This window comes from Sturnira hondurensis, unplaced genomic scaffold (genome assembly GCF_014824575.4).
Source record: "Sturnira hondurensis isolate 20B ecotype Veracruz unplaced genomic scaffold, ASM1482457v3 Scaffold0006199, whole genome shotgun sequence".
NCBI classification, from domain to species: Eukaryota; Metazoa; Chordata; class Mammalia; order Chiroptera; family Phyllostomidae; genus Sturnira; species Sturnira hondurensis.
In genome coordinates, this window is record NW_028078830.1 from 214,189 (window position 1) to 232,344 (window position 18,156).

General features: G+C 41.3%; 2 protein-coding genes across 3 annotated transcripts in view; both read right to left on the minus strand.

The window, feature by feature from the left end:
• LOC118988174 (zinc finger protein 883-like) overlaps window positions 1-18,156 on the minus strand; it is a 309,510-nt gene that overhangs the window by 180,526 nt on the left and 110,828 nt on the right. The gene's annotated exons all lie outside the window — the stretch shown is intronic.
• LOC118988182 (zinc finger protein 211-like) lies at window positions 1,835-12,702 on the minus strand. 2 transcript variants are annotated; one of them, XR_005066727.1, is made up of 4 exons: window positions 12,435-12,702; window positions 10,276-10,402; window positions 3,066-5,130; window positions 1,835-3,021 (listed from the first exon to the last, which is right to left on the minus strand). XR_005066727.1 is itself a non-coding variant. In XM_037047639.1 (3 exons), the coding sequence occupies exons 1-3, from the start codon at window positions 12,465-12,467 to the stop codon at window positions 3,632-3,634; spliced, it is 1,659 nt and encodes a 552-aa protein (XP_036903534.1). In that variant the 5' UTR covers window positions 12,468-12,702; the 3' UTR covers window positions 1,835-3,631. The 2 variants fall into 2 exon arrangements, 1 of the variants encoding a protein (XP_036903534.1); XM_037047639.1 differs by having other exon boundaries at window positions 1,835-5,130.

Below are 18,156 nucleotides of genomic sequence, written 5' to 3' on the forward strand. Positions count from 1 at the left end.
TGCTGGGAACTGGCCTGTAACCCAGGCGTGTGCTCTGACTGGGATTCGAACTGCGATCCTCCGGTTTGCAGGCAGCACTCAATCCACTGAGTGCGATCCTCAGTGGATCCACTGAGCTACACCAGCCAGGGCCTACTTTTTTTTTTTTTTAAGTATATTTGCATCTCTCTGCTAACTGGAATCTGGAGTAAAAGAATCTGCACTGTGGATAGAATATGCTGGACACTGGGGTCAGAGTTTGTATATATAAAAATACTAGGTACAAACACAAAGTCCTTGCTGCAGACAGAGGAAAACTGCAAAAACAATGACTTGGGTTCAGAACATGGTCAGGGCTGCAGGAAAGACATGGTGAACATCAGTGTCTACAAAGTGTAGACACTTTATGACATCAGCGTCATAAAGCCACTCTGGACACAGACAACAAAATAACATAGGCAGTAGGGCCCTTGCACGGAGAAGAGGTGAGCACTCACCCAATGAGACCAGCATCCTGCAGGTCTCCAGCATCGCTTTTGGATATGAACTCCCAAAGTTTACATCCTGTTGCACTCTATCCTTCAGGATGACTGTAGAACCATGTACTGTCAATACTCTAAGAGACAAATTAAGATATCAAATTCACCTCAAGAGATGGTATCACATCCTGACACCCAAAAGGTGGGTGAAGGTGCAGAGACGCAGCCCAAATTACTGAGGTCTCCTAAGGGTCACACTCTATGCTGAGCTCAAAGAGGAGGCAAATTGCAACTCAGACTGAAGAAAAGATTCACTGGGGGAAACTACTGGAGCTGACATATAATGCCTTTTTCTGGAGACTGGAGGGCAGCGTGTAAGTATTGAGATGTTAGGGGAATGGAAGAAAAAATCAGAATTACAATGGAAAGGGCAGTTTCAGCTAACCCTACCTGGTGTTCCCTGTGTACCTGCCCCAGTGAAGATTTCACAGCAGTGATACTGTCCTGGGCTCTGGAGCCAGAATCCAAAGTTGGAAACCAGCCTCTTTGATAGAGTGCTGTTAACTTGGAGGACTTATTTCTATAATCCTGGATTTTCTCAGCACTTGAATGTCAGTTTCCATTCCCAGGGTCTTGTAAGAATTAAAAAAGAAAACTGCTCTAAACCCTCACCCTGGAATCCTGATACCAGCAAGTACTGTTTGTTCCTTTTACTGATCCCCAGAGGCCAAAGTAAGCGCCATCATTACCTGCATGAGATTCAGGGAGCTCTAGCGAGTCACCCTGAGATTAACACATTTCTAGTGTGTATTAAGGGGAACAAGGGGTGGCTGTCCTGTCAGATAAAAATGGGTGAAGGTGAAGACCCAGGCCTGCATCACTGGGTCTCCTTAGGACCAGCTCCGTGCTAATCTCAAAGTTGAGGTTGACGAAGTGCACCTGAAATTCAAAAAAGTTTTCCTTGGAGCCACCATTGGGGATGACAATAGATGTCGTTCCCATCAAGTTCGTGAGGCAAACAGTGAGTGCGCTGAGACATCAGAGGAATAAAAGAAAAATCATGATTGTAACAATTAAAGCAGCAGCAGCACCTGACCCTCCCTGCTCCTCCCCAGCCATCTGCTCTAAATTGAGAGCTTCACACACGTCCTAGATTGTCTCTAGCTCTGAAGCCAGTCTCTGCTTTGTGCAGCCTCTTGAATCTGACACTTATCTGTTGTATGAATTTGGAAAACTCACTTTATCTTTTTTTATAACCTTATTTTTTAAAAGATTTTTTAGAGAAGAGGGGAAGGGGAGGAGAAACATCAATGTGTGTTTGCCTCTCATGCAACCCTCACTGGGGACCTGGCTCACAACCCAGACTGGGAATTGAACCAGCTACCCTTTGGTTCAGAGGCCCCCGCTCAATCCAATGAGCTACAACAGCCAGGGCTCACTTTACTGTTCTGATCCTTGATTTCCTCAAATTTCCAGGGTAATGGTATGTATTCGGTGTTTTACCTTTACTGATCCTCACATAGGCACACTTAGAACCTTCATTACTTTCGTTATCATCAGTAATGAAAATTTTGGAGCGCTCTCATCACCCCAAGGTTCCCTAGTAAAAAAAAAAATCTATGCCAGCACCTTAGTGCCATGAAGACATCTCCATGTGGTGGGATCTGGGTGGACATCCACACATGATGGGACCAGCCGTTTTGTGCACACTGGCTCTACCAGGTACAGCACTAAAGCCTGGTACAGGGTATACCGTTCATTGCCCCCATCTTACAAAAAATATGAAGCCCCGAGAGGGATGCTTTCTCTGTTATGGTGGTGATTTTTGGAGAAAGGTATGAAGAGTTGGGGCACTGATCTCTTTCATTTTCAGAAGGGCTTTGGAACTCAACAAATACCTTCACCCTCATACCACCTGGTGCACCTCTGCATTTGTTCCATCCCAGCATACCCCAGAAGACAGACCACAAAAATTAGTAACACTAAAAGGGTAGGCTTTTACAACTATAAAGGACATATGGGCAAAACCAAGGGAGAGTAGAAGCAGGTGAGGGAGGTGGCAATGGCTGGGGTTGGGGGGAGTGGAGGGGGACAAATGCAGACAACTGTACTTGAACAACAATAAAGTAATTAAAAGAAATAAAATGGCTTTTATATTAGTAAATGTTCGAACTTACAAAAGTAATGAAGTACCTTAATAATGCAGATAATTTTTTTCTTTTTTTGTAGATTATTCTTTAAAGTGTATGGTATATGCCTACAATAATAGTGTGTATATCAAAAAACTTTTTAAAAACTGGAAATATTTTCCTTGTATTGAAAACAATTATGCCATAAAGCAAATTATGCCTGTTACTGAGGGAGTAAAAATAAATGACAATGCATTGTAACATATCTCTGTTGTTTCACTGTCCTATTTGTTAGAAGAGCAGCTGAAATTCCTAATAAAGTAAATCACATGAGCACACATTTTACTTAAATTTTATAATTATTAAATACATATCTGCAAAATGCTCATGAATTCTTATAAAAATGCAACTATAACAGCAGTAAGAGTGTACAACTATGCTGGAGAAAGTATAGTTCATACTTTCTCCAAGTATGAACTATAATTAATAAAAAAGCTAAAATTAATAAAGTTTAAACAAATCAACAGCTTTTTGGTGTGGCTGAAATGGAACTCTCCTACACTGCTGGTAAGAATCTAAAAAGCTACAATCAGTTTACATCATGAACTTATGAGAAATGTCCACTCTGAATATTTGTATAAAGGTTAACCCAGCTGGATGGATACTCAGTTTCCTTCAGTGTCATTACAATGAACAAGAAAACAGTACTCCCTAAACCTAAGCACTTCTGGAGTGTCAACTATCCAATGTCAAGAGGGCATAATTTTATGGCTAAATAATTTCCCACATTTACTTCACACTTGAAGCCTTTAATCAGCTTGAGTTCTCTGATAACAGAGGCCGTAGCTACTGGTAAGAGCTCTCCCACATTTGCCCCTCACATGAGGACTTCCTCTTGTGTGATGTTTAATAACAAAAAAATATGGCAACATGGTAAAATATTTTTCACATTTTTTGCACTCAAAGGGCTAAATTTTTCTTTTTTGCACCCTATGTGAACTCTCAGATGACAATAAAGGCTATGACTGCTGTTAAAAGATTTTTCTATTTAGGACACTCACAAGCACTTTCAACAGTGTGCAATCTCTCATGATGGTGAAGGTTACCAACACGAACAAAAGATTTCCCACAATGACTACAGGCATAAGGCCTTTTTCTTGTATGGACTCTCTGATGACAACGGAGGTCACTGCTACTGGTAAAAGATCTCCCACATTTACTGCACTCATAAGGCCTTTCTCCCTTATGAACTCGCTGATGATAACGGAGGCCATTGTTACTTACGAGAAATTTCCCACATTCACTGCACTCATAAGGCCTTTCTCCAGTGTGAAATCTCTGATGATAACGAAGGCCATTGTTACTGGTGAAAGATTTTCCACATTTACTGCACTCATAAGGCCTTTCTCCAGTATGAACTATCTGATGTAAACGAAGGTCAGAATTTCTTTGAAAAGATTTCCCACACTGACTGCACACATAGGGCCTTTCACCAGTGTGAACTCTCTTATGAGCATAGAGGTTACTGCTCCAGGTATAAGATTTTCCACATTCATGGCACTCATAAGGCCGTTCTCTAGTATGAACTCTTTCATGAAAACGGAGACGACTTCTAAAGAAAAAAGATTTCCCACATTCACGGCACACATAAGGCCTTTCTGCAGTGTGAACCCTCTCATGATAACAGAGCTTACTGCTACTGGTAAAAGATCTGTCACATTCATTGCACTTATAATGCCTTTCCCTCGTGTGAACTCTCTGATGACACTGGAGGCCAAAGCTGCTTGTGAAAGATTTCCCACATTCACTGCACTCATAAGGTCTTTCTCCGGGATGAACTCTTTGATGTTTTCCAAGGCTACTGGCTGTGGTAAAAGATTTTCCACATTCACTGCACTCATAAGGCCTTTCTCCTTTGTGAAGTCTCTCATGACAACGAAGGCCATAGCTGCTGGTAAAATATTTCCCGCATTCATGGCACAAAAAACACTGTCTTCCATTATGAACCACACCCTCATCCTGTTCAAGAGTGTGCTTGTGGCCAGTGGTAGTCTTGCATGATCTCCAGGTGTAATGATTTTTTCTTCTTTGAAATATCACTCCAGACACAGGAATTTTATTTGGCCTTTCCCTGATTTGAGTGGCATTTTGCTGGAGATTTTCTGAGATGGTCAGAAAATTCTTTCCAGCCTCCCCGGCAATAGAAGTTTTTGATTTATGCAAATTGCTGCTATTCACAAGAGAGACCCTGACCACTCTATATATGAAAGGTTTCTCTCCCATGTGCTGTTCTTGGTGCTGGAAACAATCTGCACTGAAATAAAATTGTTTTGCACATGCCCCACACTTCAGCAGTGTCAGGCTGTGTTGTGTTCCCTTCTGGTCAACCAAGAGAAAAATGTCTCTTAGCACTGGTGCACAACTCTCACACGGGTGGCTTTTCTGGGAAGATGAAGCTGCCCTGGAATTCTCTGCCTGTGACACTCGTACAGAAATGCTGTGTTCAATAGGTGCCTCCACATCCTCTTTTCCACAGCAGCATCCTGAAGACAAAGAAATGTTAGTGAAATATATTTTGATCTTATAAAGAACCGGTAATCAGCCCTAGCTGGTGTGGCTCAGTGGACTGAGCACCACCTGCCTGTGAACCGAAATGTCATGGGTTCGGTTCCCAGTCAGGGCACATGCCTGGGTTGCAGGCCAATGTTTCTCTTCCTCTCTTTCTCTCTCACTCCCCTTCTCTCTAAAAATAAATAAATAAAATCTTAAAAGAAAAGAAAAGGTAATCACATCATAAATGTTCATATGTCACAACTAGGCAGATCGTATAGAAAGATTTTAAAACAAGTGAGTTAGACTCTGCAAAAATGGCTGTTGTACATGACTCAACCCTTAATGGCAATAAATGTTAAAAACCTCACCAATGGTAGGACAGAATTGTAGAACGAGACAAAAGAAAGAGAGACATGGTTTACAAGTAATTCCTCTGCTTCTTTTGTGACCGTTCTTGCTGGCATCATGAGATTACATAGAAGAATGTGAAAGTGCCCAAAGCCATGAAAATTAACTGCAGCAGACCAGATGCTGTTCATGGTAAACACAAGGATATGTGCACACTGTAATGTGCTGCAGTCACGTGCCACAGTTGAAGAGCAGTACAGAGAGAAATGGTTGAGGTGTAGAATTTACAGAGGTGAAGATCATCCATAAACTACAAGTTTGATTACAAATAATAATTGCTAGAACAGACCAGTTGGCAAAGTATCAACAATGGGCAAAAAACAAGCAGATTGGTGTGTGGGCACTGGAAATGGAAACAAAACACTGTTGGACAGAAAGCCTGGGTTCCCAGTTATGACCTTAACAAAGTCCTAACATAAAACCTTCACCAACTGTCACTGACCAAGGCAAGACCCTTTCTGATCCCACCCTACCATGGACGAAGTCATGTTCATCCTGTGATGTACAAAGGACCCTTGCCCCTAACTCCCATATGATTCGCTATATAGGAGACAGATAGAAAATACACTTCCAAAGAGAGAAACTGAAGAGATGGATAGCCAGCACTACGGTAGAAAAACACGGCACAAAACAAAACACAGGAAAAAGACCTATATATGTGATATCAGCAAGATGGCAGATTAGGAGTTACCAGAATTCATTACCCTTCCCAGTACAAGTAGACAGTTATCTAGGAACAAAAACAGACCTAAGGGAGGGGAATAAGACCTCAACTGATACAAAGAGCAATGCAAAGGAGCAAAAAGAAACAAATGCACAGAAGGAATGACTGGATAGATTGGATGTACAAAGATGTGTAAAGATCTTGGCTGGGGCCAGAAGACAAGTATGAAGGCTAGCTCTTTTAGCCAGTTTGCTTGTGTCAAATGGAGCCCTAGTGGCCTGTTCAGTGAAGGACACTGGAAAACTTTGTTGATGAAATGCTTCAAAGCCCCTGCAGTATCTAAAACCTCTCCAGAGTTTATACCTCAGAGGACTCTGCAGAGTTCAAAGGCATGAATTTCAAAAGATCCATGAACACACAACATTCCACAGACAATGCACAGTAGAATTGTGTATCTTTAACCTGTATTATTTTGTTAACCAGTGTCACCAATGGAAGGAAGGAAGGAAGGAATAAGGAAAGGAAGAAAGGAGGAAAGAAAGAAGCTGAAGACTGACTTCCAATATCTAATTGAAAATGTAGTCATCCAAGTTCATTATTCTCACAGGTCCCTGTACAAATTCAATGCAAACAGGATCTCACCAAAACATATTACAATGAGTGTCAAAAATAAAAGCAAAAGAGTACTCATAAAGCACAAAGAGAAAATACACTTTTCTCACACAAAAAACAACCCATCAATAAAATATATATTCTCAAAAAAAAAGATAAAACATACTTCTCATGGAAATGACAAACAAAAACACATAATATACAAAAAAGAAAGGGATTAAAGCATTTCACTAGAAAAAATGATCAAATCATAAAGGTAGAGAAGAGAAACAAAGGAACTATGAAAGAACCAGAAAACATTGAAGACCTCAATAGTGGGTCCTTAAACAAATTCTCCAATGAAAAGACACAGTAGCTGAAGGCATAAAAACAGAAGAGCCAATATATACAGCCTACAAGAGACTTACTTCACCCTTTTGGGAACAAATAGGCTGAAAGTATAAGAATGGAAAAAATATTACATGCAAACAGACACCAAGAGAGAGCAGGAGCAGTTAAATTTCTATCAGACAAAAGACTCTTTTAAGAGACAATGGTCATCATAGAATGATAGAAGTCAATTCATCAAGTGGATATAACACTTTAAATATTATGTACCCAATGTTTAGAGCATTGCCCTAGTATGCCAAGATTGTGGGCTTGATCCCGGGTCAGGACACATATAAGAATCAAACAATAAGTACATAAATGAGTGGAACAACAAATCAGTGTTTCTCTCTCTCTCACTCGGTAAAATCAATAAATTAAACAAATAACTGTTGTGCACCCAAGAGCACCTAAGAATTTTTTAAAAATATTGTCAGACCTGAAGGCAGAAAATGCAACCCAAAGTAGTAAAGAACTTCAGTACTCCCTTTTCAACAATAGTAAATATACCAACTGAAAAGCAAGCAAGAAACTACTGAAGTTTACCTATACATTAGAGAGAGGAAATAGAAATAGATAAAACATTACATGCAAATGCAGAGTATACATTCCTTTCAAATATATATGGAATATCCTCTAAGTAGATGATGTTAGGTCACTTTTCTGGTTGCAATGGTATGAATGTAGAAATAAATTTTAGTTCCAAAAAGAGGTGAAAAATTCACAAACATGTAGAAATTAAACAGACTCCTAAAAAATTAACAAGTCAAACAAACAAACAAAAAGAAACAAAAGAATTCAAATACATCCAGAGGCAAATGTGAGTAGAAACACAAGCTACCAACAATTATGCATGGGATACAGAACAAACAGTTCTAAAAGCAAATTTTATAAAGATGAATTCCTATATTTAAAAAAGTCCTCAAATAAACTACATAACCTCATGCCTCAGAAAATGAAAAACAAGAAGAAACTAAGGCCAAGGTTACTAAATGAAGGAAACAATACATATTAAAATAGACTAAAATACAAAAATAACAAAATGATTACCCATTTTTTAAAAAAGATACAGAAAATTGGCAAATCTTAATGAGAGATTACACATTATACCTGATACTACAAACCATGAAGGATCCTAAGAGATGTTTGCAGGTGATATAACACAGGTGGAAAACTCAAGGCCGGCAGGTTGATTCCAGCCCTCCACCTAGTTTCATCCGGCCCCACACCTTGTGTCTACACTGTGGCATCACTGAGCTCTCCCTTAACAGTTACGAAGTAGTTACATTTACACAGTCCTAAAATTACATTTGGCCCTTTGAAGGCAACCAGGAGGCTGATGTGGCTCCCAGGGAAAATTAGTTTGACACTCCTGTGATATAACGTCATATACATAATATCACTGAGATTCTACCATGAACTTCAACAATTAGTGAACAAATTACGTAAACTGACAGGATACACAATCGACGTGCAAATCAGTTCCATTTCTATACAATATAAAAGATATAACAATATTTCTGACAGAGAAATTAAGAAAACAATCACCATTACAATAGCTTGAAAAACCATAAAATACGCAGAAATAAATCTACCCAAAAAAGCGAGAGATCTGTACATTAAACACTGTAAGACTGACAAAAGAGATGAAAGAAAACACAAATAAATTGGAAGACATTATTCGTTCTTAAATTCCAAGAACTAATATTGTTAAAATGTATTTACTACTGATTGAATGCAATCCGGTCAGAACTGTAATGGTATTTCACACAGAAATCGAATATAAATTCTGAAATGTATGCAACCTCAGAAGACCTTCAGTAGCCACAGCAATCCTCAGTAGGAAGAACAAAGCTGGTGGCAACAAGTTTTCTCATTTCACTCTACTACATTATAGCAACCAAACTGTTACCAGCAAGAACACAGAAGCATAAACCAATAGCCCAGTACAGAGAGTGCAGAAATAAACCCAAGCACATATAATCAAGTGATCTTTGACAAAAAAAACTGGAAAAACATATATGGGAAAAAGCATACATAGTCTTTATAATGAAGCTTGTTAGGAAAACTGGATATTATACCACTAATAAAAATTAACTCCAAATGGATTAAAAATTAAGTGCAGGAGCTATAAAGATCATAGAAGACAATCTAGAGAAAAAGCTCTGTGAGACTGGTGTCAGCACTGATTTTCTTGATATGATGCCAAAACACAGAAAACAAAAATAAAAATAAAAAATCTAAACTATGACTAATTAAAAAGTTTCTGCACAGCAAAACAAAAAATGAATGAAACAAAAATGCTATCTACAGGACGGGAGAAAACACTTGCAAACCACATACAATTATCCCTTACAGGTGTAGGTTCAGGTCAAACCTCCACAATAAAACGAGTGCCTCATATAAGGAGTCACATAAAATTTTTGATTTCCAGTGAATAATAAAGTTGTGTTTACATTATATTTTAGTCTCCTAATAGCTTAATAGCCTTATGTTTGCAAAAGTGTAGATAAAAATTAAAGATACTTTATCACTAAAAAACACTATCCATATACTATGATTGCTCAAAAAATGGCATCAATAGATTTGCTGAATGGAGAGTTTCCATAAGCCAAATTTGTAAAAATGTAATACCTGTGAAGTACAATTAAGCAAATGCAAAAAGATATATCTGATAAGGAATTAATATATAAAATATACAAGATATTAAAAAGATTCATTAGCAAAAGAAAATTACAATTAAAGAAGGACTTAGAATGCACGGATGTTTTCCAAAAGAACATATAAAAATGACTATGAGGAGTATAAAATATTCTTTTTCTCACTAACCAAAGTGAAATCCATTTGGCTCCTTGCAAGACCAGCAACCACAAATACTTCTCTATGACGATTCAGTACAGCAAGTATTGGGGTTGCAGGGAGAGAACAGGGCAGTGCTAACAAACCAACCCTACCAAAAACATCTACCCCCCAAATTGGAAAAGTGAGCAATACCCACAGTCCATTTGTGAGGACAGAACACACCCTGAAGAAAGGGGGCATGGAAAAGCCTATTCCAGGTTACTGTGTAGCCTGGGGATCTTACCCAGTGAGGATATAAGAGTAAAGTTCTCCAGCATCACATCCAGGTACAGGCGTCTCTGAACCTCATCAAGGAGGTGCCATTCCTCTTGAGAGAAGTACACAGCAATGTCCTCAAAGGTAAAACCAACCTATTAAGGTGAATAAAAAAGAAATGAGAACATTGTATCTTGGAGAACTCACAATCCTACTATTCACACATCTCCCTCATATTCACCATCTTCCAGTGCTGCCCCTGCCACAAGATACTGAGACAGTATACTGAGAAGCTAGGAAAGTTTGTTGGCACGTGGAATAGAGAGACTGAGACAGATAGCTGAACACAATGCCAAGCAATTTACAGCCAGTGAAGAACATCCCCAGAAGTGCCTGGTGGGGCAAAACTGGGAAAACAAGGATCTCACCCCCAGGGTAACCTCTTCTCCCCTGGCCTTTCCTCCCTGGAGATAACATCTAGGCTTCCATATTTCAGCTCCAGGACCAGGAAAGCTGCAAAACCAGGTAGGCGATGCCAGGACTAACTGTAGGGACTGAAGACCCCCTGCCCTGTCACTGACCAATCAACGGTGACCATGACCCTAAGAGAGCATACCTGGAAAACTGATGAATATTTTACTGAAGCCCTCCCAAGACCTTTGCTAAGATTCCTTCCTTCAAGAAGAAAGAAAAGCCTCAAGACAAATTACCAGTATGTGTCCTCTCCCTCTGAGGAGCAACCAGCACCATCTCCTTCCCCTCTCCCACTTATTTCAAGGCAAACATCTCCTAAACTCTAAGGCAATGGGCCACTGGCAGCTTGTCCCAGGCAGATTCCCTGAACCTGTCCTCAAAGCCTCCTTTCCTCTGACTTCCTAGTGGGCTGTGGCAGCCTAATATAGGCTCTTCTGTTGCTTTTTCTGTGCTAAGCCCTTCCTTGTTTTACTGTCCCCAGCTTTAATAAATGTATCCTCATAGTCACCTGAACTCCTGTTGTGACAGGAGTTCACAAACTCCGTCTTCTTCATACTCAAACTGAAGAACTCATACATTACCAGCCAACCCTAGGCAAACCTGCTGAGGGCAACACCGGTGTCCAGTAACAACACTGGGCCCTGGAACCAGTGATGCTATCTGCTCATGGTCCCAAGAATCACTGTGATCGCCCTCAGCAACAGCAGCAGGGTTGTGATGTGCAACAGACAAATAGCATCTAAATTCCAGGCCATGCCTGCAAGGGTTCCAACCTTCCTTCCCAGCAATTTCCCCAAGTCTCCCAGCTCATGCCTCCAACACTTAGCCAAACACAGGCTTATACTTCACCCTTAGGTCGCTACACCTGGTACCCAGCACCAGCAGCTCACACTACCTGTAGCTGTGCAAACTGTGTGACCTCTTCCTCACAACTTCACACCCAGGTTCACTCCCTCAGCTCTGCCACCTCCTGCTCCACACCGCAGACATCTCTCTGAAATCACCCATGAACTTAGCATTTGGCTTTCAGAGAGTGCTCAGATATTTCAGAATGCTCTAGAACAACTGAAGCAGGACAGAAATAACTTAAGAGAAAAATCCTAACCAGTGGTGGTAAAATCCCACATCCTTTCATCTGAGCCCCAACCTCTCCGGCACAAAGGGAAAAACTTAATGGCAGGAAGCCCCTGTGGCAATCACAGAATTCAGAACAACAAGCCCCACTCCAAAACAGAAGGCTCAGAATTGGGCACCAAAAACCTTGGAGACAAAGCCCTCACCCTTGGAAACATAAAATCCTAAGAACTCTCTCTGCACTAGCTCGCTCCAATCTCTCCAGTTGGCGCGCGTCCACTCAAGAGGCACTGATTTTGCTTCCTTCACAGTGGCGTCCGCACTGGCCTTTCTTTTTTTTTCTACCCAAATAAAACTTGCTTTAGTCTGACAAGGATGTGCCCTTCAAACCCTCCTAGGCCAGTCAAGGACCTGAAGGTTGTCTGTCACGGGAAATTTTAGGAATGCCCAGGGCAGGATCACCCCCGGAGTGTTGGAGGTTTAGTGAGGCAACCGCCATTGGCCCCTCAGCCCGTCACCCTCTCCCTACTCCCGTCACACCGTGCGTCACCCAAAAGTGCCCGGCGCTCCCAGACACCGCGGCCTGGGCTGCAGGGCTCTGCGGGCTGAGGGGGGAGGGTTCGGGGGACGCGCGTTCACCTCAGCTGGGCGCCTCTGCGCGGGCGCCGCCATCAAACTCCGTGAGCTGAGCGGGGCTGGAGCAGCTGAAAACAGTGGTCCCCGGGGCAAGACGAACTCTGTCCCCGCTCGGGCGCTGGTCACCGAAGCAGAGTGGCCGAGCTTCACACCTACTGTAATCACAATCCTCCCGTCCTGGACTTCGATTCTGTGACCACAAGCTCCTCACCGGGTAATAAGGAAAATGAGAGTAAACCAAACGCCCCGCAAGAGAACCACTAAAAGTCTAGAGCCCAACCGGAAATGCCTTTTTGGGGCCTTCATTGCCTTCCTGTGGCTACATTCCACCCCTGGCCTTCTGGGTAATGTAGTTCCTACACTCCAAGGCTTGGATGCTGTGTTTCCCGAGCTGACTCCAGAGGTGGATTATGGGACATATACCTCAAAAAAACAGAGGGCCCTAGTAGGGATAGCCCTGGTTTGGTGGCCCTGTTGGTTATGATACAGGGTGCAGCCAAGGAGGGGGCCCCCCAAAAAAGACTTGGAATGGTGTCTAGAACTCAAAGTGTATAGGAATATTGGAGGAAATATTAGGACGTCCTCACCTCCCCCCCCCCACCACAGGTGTCAGCTGGGGGAGGGGACAAATGGAGCAGGGTCATTGAGAGCTGTTTTGCATAGCAACAGTTTTGCAGCTAACCTCTGGAATGGTCATTTAACATACCTATAACCTTTAACTGGTTTCATAGATATGTTAAATAGCTGTGGCCATGCTTTGGGCCAGAGAGAAGTGAGTGGCTGCTACCCAGGATGTAATTGGGGGCTGATCCTCTGGAGAGAGTGCCTGCAGGAGAACCATGTGGCTTTAGCAGAGTGAGGACCCCACTCTTGGCCAGGTGAGGGGAAGAGCCAGGCTTTTTTGGAAAGATGTAGACCCCTGTAGCCATTAGGAGAGAAAGCCATGTGGTTTGGGGGCAGAGTGAGGAACTCCTCTTGCCCAGGTGAAAGAAGAGAGCCACACAGTTTCAACAAAGTTAAGACCCCCTCTTGGCCAGGTGAAAGGGAAGACCACGCAGCTTTGCCAGAATGGAGATCCCTGTGGCCAGGTGAAGAAGAAAGATGCGCTTTTGGTGGAGTGCGGCTTTGGTAGAAGAGGCCCACGCGGCTTTGGGGCGCTCCCTTTGGCCGAGTGGCCTGGAAATCAGGAAAGACTTTGACTGGAACTTGGTACAAAGAACTCTTGCCAGTGGAAGGTGCCACATGACTTTGGATTATGGGACATATACCTTCCTGGACAGGTGACACAGCTCACAGTGCCAGTGACCTGAAAAATGGACGTGTACTCTTTTCCTGATTTACGGTACCCGGCGTTGGGACAGTGGGAGAAGGAGCGCTGTGTGTGGGTGTGGGTGTGGGTGTGGGTGTGGGTGTATACCCTAAAGGACTTTGATATTTTAATGAAGGCATTAGGCCTGAATAGCATTAAATAAACATTTTGTTTCCTTTTCACAAATCTCTGGCATTGAGAGATGTCTTTCCAATTGGCGGTGGACAGAAGAGCCCAACAGATATTAGTATACTGTCCTTGGGAGGGGCCTCTGTTTTCTGAAGCAGTTTTTGGCATCCTTCGGTGGGCCAAGTATTGCCCCCCCCCTCGGACCCTTGTTGGGTAACAGTTAGAGCGTGGTCCCATGCACCAAAAAACATCAACGTTTTTATTTCAGGTTAGGACACATACCTAGATTGAGTTTGATCCTCAGTAAGGGTGCATGCCAAAGGCAACCAATTTACTGTATATTTCTCACATCGATGATTCTCTTTCTTTCCCTGCCCCTCTCTCTAAAAATCACTGAACATGTCAAATGAGTATTTTAAAATACCAAATTTCTAAAAACTTTTTAAAATTTATGTTTATACTATAGACCACTGTAGTCTATTGAGTGTGCTATGGCACTGTAAAAAGTAATAATATATACACCTTGATTTTAAAATATTTTATTGATTAAAAATATAAACCATCACCTGAGCCTTCATTGAGCTGCATTCAATCTTTTTGCAGGTGGAGGGTCTTGCCTTTGTATTGACGAATGTGCATTATCTCGCAATCTCAATAAAGCACAGCACAATACAGGGGGATATATTCCCATTGGAGATGAAAATTTTTAAACAAAATTAGTACACAGTAGTGTGTACACTACTTAATACACAATCATACATTTGACAAATATAACACGAAAATGTAGAACGAACTGTTAAAACGAAAGGATGCATAATATAAACATAAATGAAAGGCTATTTATAATTTAAATATCAATTTAAAAACTAATTTTTGAAAAAGTGGGAGACTTGAATTCTGATAAAGTTATCTGCATTTTTTAAATTTTTTTTAGATTTTTATTTATTTATCTTTAGAGTGGAAGGGAAGGAGAGAAGGAGAGAAATATCAATGTATGGTTGCCTCTTGTGAGTTCCCTGCTGGAAACTGGCCTGCAACCCAGGCATGTGCCCTGACTGGGAATCGAAACCGTGATCGTGTGGTTCGCAGGCCCGCACTCAATCCACTGAGCTACACCAGCTAGGGCTATCTGCATTTTTGTTGGTATGAAAATGCAATTGTAATTAATGTAATGAAATAGAACTTGTGAGTTCTATTTCATTAGAACATAGTCAATGATTTATAGGTGAGATGATGATAAGAATGTTATTATCAGTCCAATAAGATTAGGGACATATTCAGGAATTATATTTAGAATAAATAAGTATACATTCATACTGAAAGTTGAGGAATGCTGAGCTGAGAATTTCTTTACATTACAGGAAATACTATAATAAATAAGAAATTATGAGTAGTGCATACTACTATGACACAATTCTTTGTTGTGTGCTGGTGACACTTTGCACTAAAATAAAAATGTTTACCACATGCCCCACACCTTAGCAGTGTGGGCTCTGTTGTGTTCCCTTCTGGTCAACCAATAGGAAAATCTCTCTCAAGACTGATCCACAATTCTTACAGGGTTTGGAGTTTTGAGAAGACACAGGTGGTGTGATATTCTTTGACAGCGCCACTCTTAGAGAAATGTTCTGTTCAGTGGATGCTTCCATGTCTTCTGCTTTAGAGCAGAAACCTGAACAAAAGAAAACCCTGGTGAAGTATGTCAGGATGGGCGAGATAGGACAAAATGGTGGCTGAACTATAACCCGGAAAAGACGGCTGACGTCAAACCAGAGAGCCGAAAGGGCAGGCTTTGCCAAAATGGATATCCGCATAGCAACCTGAGCCCGAGTAGAACCACCAATGATATATTGCCACTTTTTTCAAAGGGGACCAATCCCCAGCTCCCACGAAGAGAGCCAACCAAAATAAAACCCCACCATATTCCCTGCTTGGGTGCAACTTCCCTGGCCCCACTCTGCAGACCAGAGACCCTCACCCAGGTGCGCAAACCCCAATACAGCTCTATAGTGCCTAACTTTGTGGCTGATTGGCATTTCTTCCTCAGCGGAGCCTAAGAAAACCTTTCGAAGTACAAATTGACCTATCAAGAAGGGGTATTCTCCTAACAAATTTTTGTCTGTCACATCTAGGTATGATTCAATGTGATGATTTTCAAGACAACTAAGATAGACTCTGAAAACGTTGTTGTGCATTACAGGCCACTAAGGTCAGTAAGTAATGGGCACCTCATTAAACAAAAAAAAACAATGGTATAGGACAGGACACAAGGAAGAGAGGCAGGTGGTCAGGCTTTGTAGAGGAATGTGAATGTACCCCAAACTATGAATAAGAATTGCAACAGAGCAGATGCTGTCCAAGGTTTGTATAGAAACGTGTGGACATTTCAAAGTGAAACAGGGATTGACCAAAATCAGAGAGTACACCTAAAAGACTCTATTATGTAGGATAAAAATAAAGTGTATTAAGAATAACAACAACAACAACAACAAAAAAGAATAACAATGACCATGGCTGGTATGGCTCAGTGGATTGAGTGCTGACCTGTGAACCAGAGGGTTGCCAGTTCGATTCCTGGTTGAGACATATGCCTGGGATGCAGGCCAGAACCACAGTTGGGAGCATGAAGGAGGCAAGCACACATGCATATTTCTCTCCCTCTCTTTGTCCCTCCCTTCCCCTCTCTCTAAAAATAGATAAATCTTTTTCAAAAAGACTTCCAGCCAAGATAAAAGCATATGTAGATACACTTTGCCTCCTCACATAACCAAAAGAAAGACAACAAATTTAGAAACAAAAAATAACCAAAACTGCCAGAAAATCTAACTGTATGGAAGTCTGACAATCAAGGAGTTAAAGAAGAAACACTCATCCTGACTGCACCACAACACAGAGATGTGGGTTGGGTCCACTCTGGCAAATACCTAAGGCTCCACCACTTAAAATGTAATGGGTGTGCTGAGACAAAGAAACATGGCCCAAATGAAAGAACAGATCAAAATCCAAAATTATAACTAAACAACGAAGAGATAGCCAATCTATCAGATGCAGAGTTTGAAACACCGGTAATCAGGATACTCACAGAAATGGTTGAGTATGGTTGTAAAATACAGGAAAAACAGAGGGCTATGCAAAGTGAAACAAACAAAAATATACAAAGAATCAACAGTCAAGGGAAGGAAACCAGGACTCCAATCAACAATTTGGAGCAGAAGGAAGCAATAAACATTCAACCAGAACAAAATGAAGAAACAAGAATTTTTTTTTAAAATGAGGAGATGCTTAGGGACCTCCAGGACAACTTTAAATGTTCCAATATCTGAATCATAGTGGTGCCAGAAGGAGAAAAGGAACAGCAAGAAATTGAAAACTTATTTGCAAAAATAATGAAGGAGAACTTTCCCTATTTGACAGAGAAATTAGACTTCTAAGAAGTCCAGGAAGTTCCAAAGAAATTGGACCCAAGGAAGCACACACCAAGACACATCATAATTATATTATCCAAGATTCAAGATAAGGAGAGAATCTTTTTTAAAAATATATTTTATTGATTATACCATTACAGTTGTTCTATTACCCCCCTTCATTCCCCTCCACCCTACACACCCCCTCCCCACCTTTCCCCCCTTTAGTTTATGACCACGTGTCTCAAGCTCTTTAGATTTTATATTTCCCCTACTATTCTTGCCCTCCCCCTATCTATTTTTTACCTACCATCTATGCTACTTATTTTCTGTATCTTCTCCCCACTTCTCCTCCCACTCCCCTATTGCTAACCCTCCATGTGTTCTTCATTTCTATGGTTCTGTTCCTGATCTAGCTGTCCTCTTGGTTTGCTTTTGTTTTAGGTATGGTTGTTAGTAACTGTGAGTTTGCTGTCCTTTCACTGTTCCTATTTTTCATCTTCTTTTTCTTAGATAAGTCCCTTTAGCATTTCATATAATAAGGGCTTGGTGATGCTGAACTCCTTGAATTTTACCTTATCTGAGAAGTACTTTATCTGCCCTTCCATTCTAAATGAAAGCTTTGCTGGATAGAGCAATCTTGGATGTAGGTCTTTGGATTTCATGACTTGGAATACTTCCTTCCAGCTCCTTCTTGCCTGTAAGGTCTCTTTTGAGAAATCCGCTGACAGTCTGATGGGCACTCCTTTGTAGGTGACTGTCCCCTTGTCTCTTGCTGCTTCTAGGATTCAAAGGAGAGAATCTTAAAAGCAGCAAAAGGGGACAGTTACCTACAAAGAAGTTCCTATAAGACTGTCATCTGATTTCTCAAAAGAAACCTTAT

Excerpts from the sequence above, each read along its gene's own strand:
- LOC118988182 (XM_037047639.1), bottom strand. The coding sequence starts at position 12,467 with ATGGCGGCGCCCGCGCAGAGGCGCCCAGCTGAG. Across the intron at positions 10,403-12,434 it reads CGCAGAGGCGCCCAGCTGAG|GTTGGTTTTACCTTTGAGGA; the intron begins GTGAACGCGCGT and ends TCACCTTAATAG. Across the intron at positions 5,131-10,275 it reads TACTCTTATATCCTCACTGG|GATGCTGCTGTGGAAAAGAG; the intron begins GTAAGATCCCCA and ends CTTTGTCTTCAG.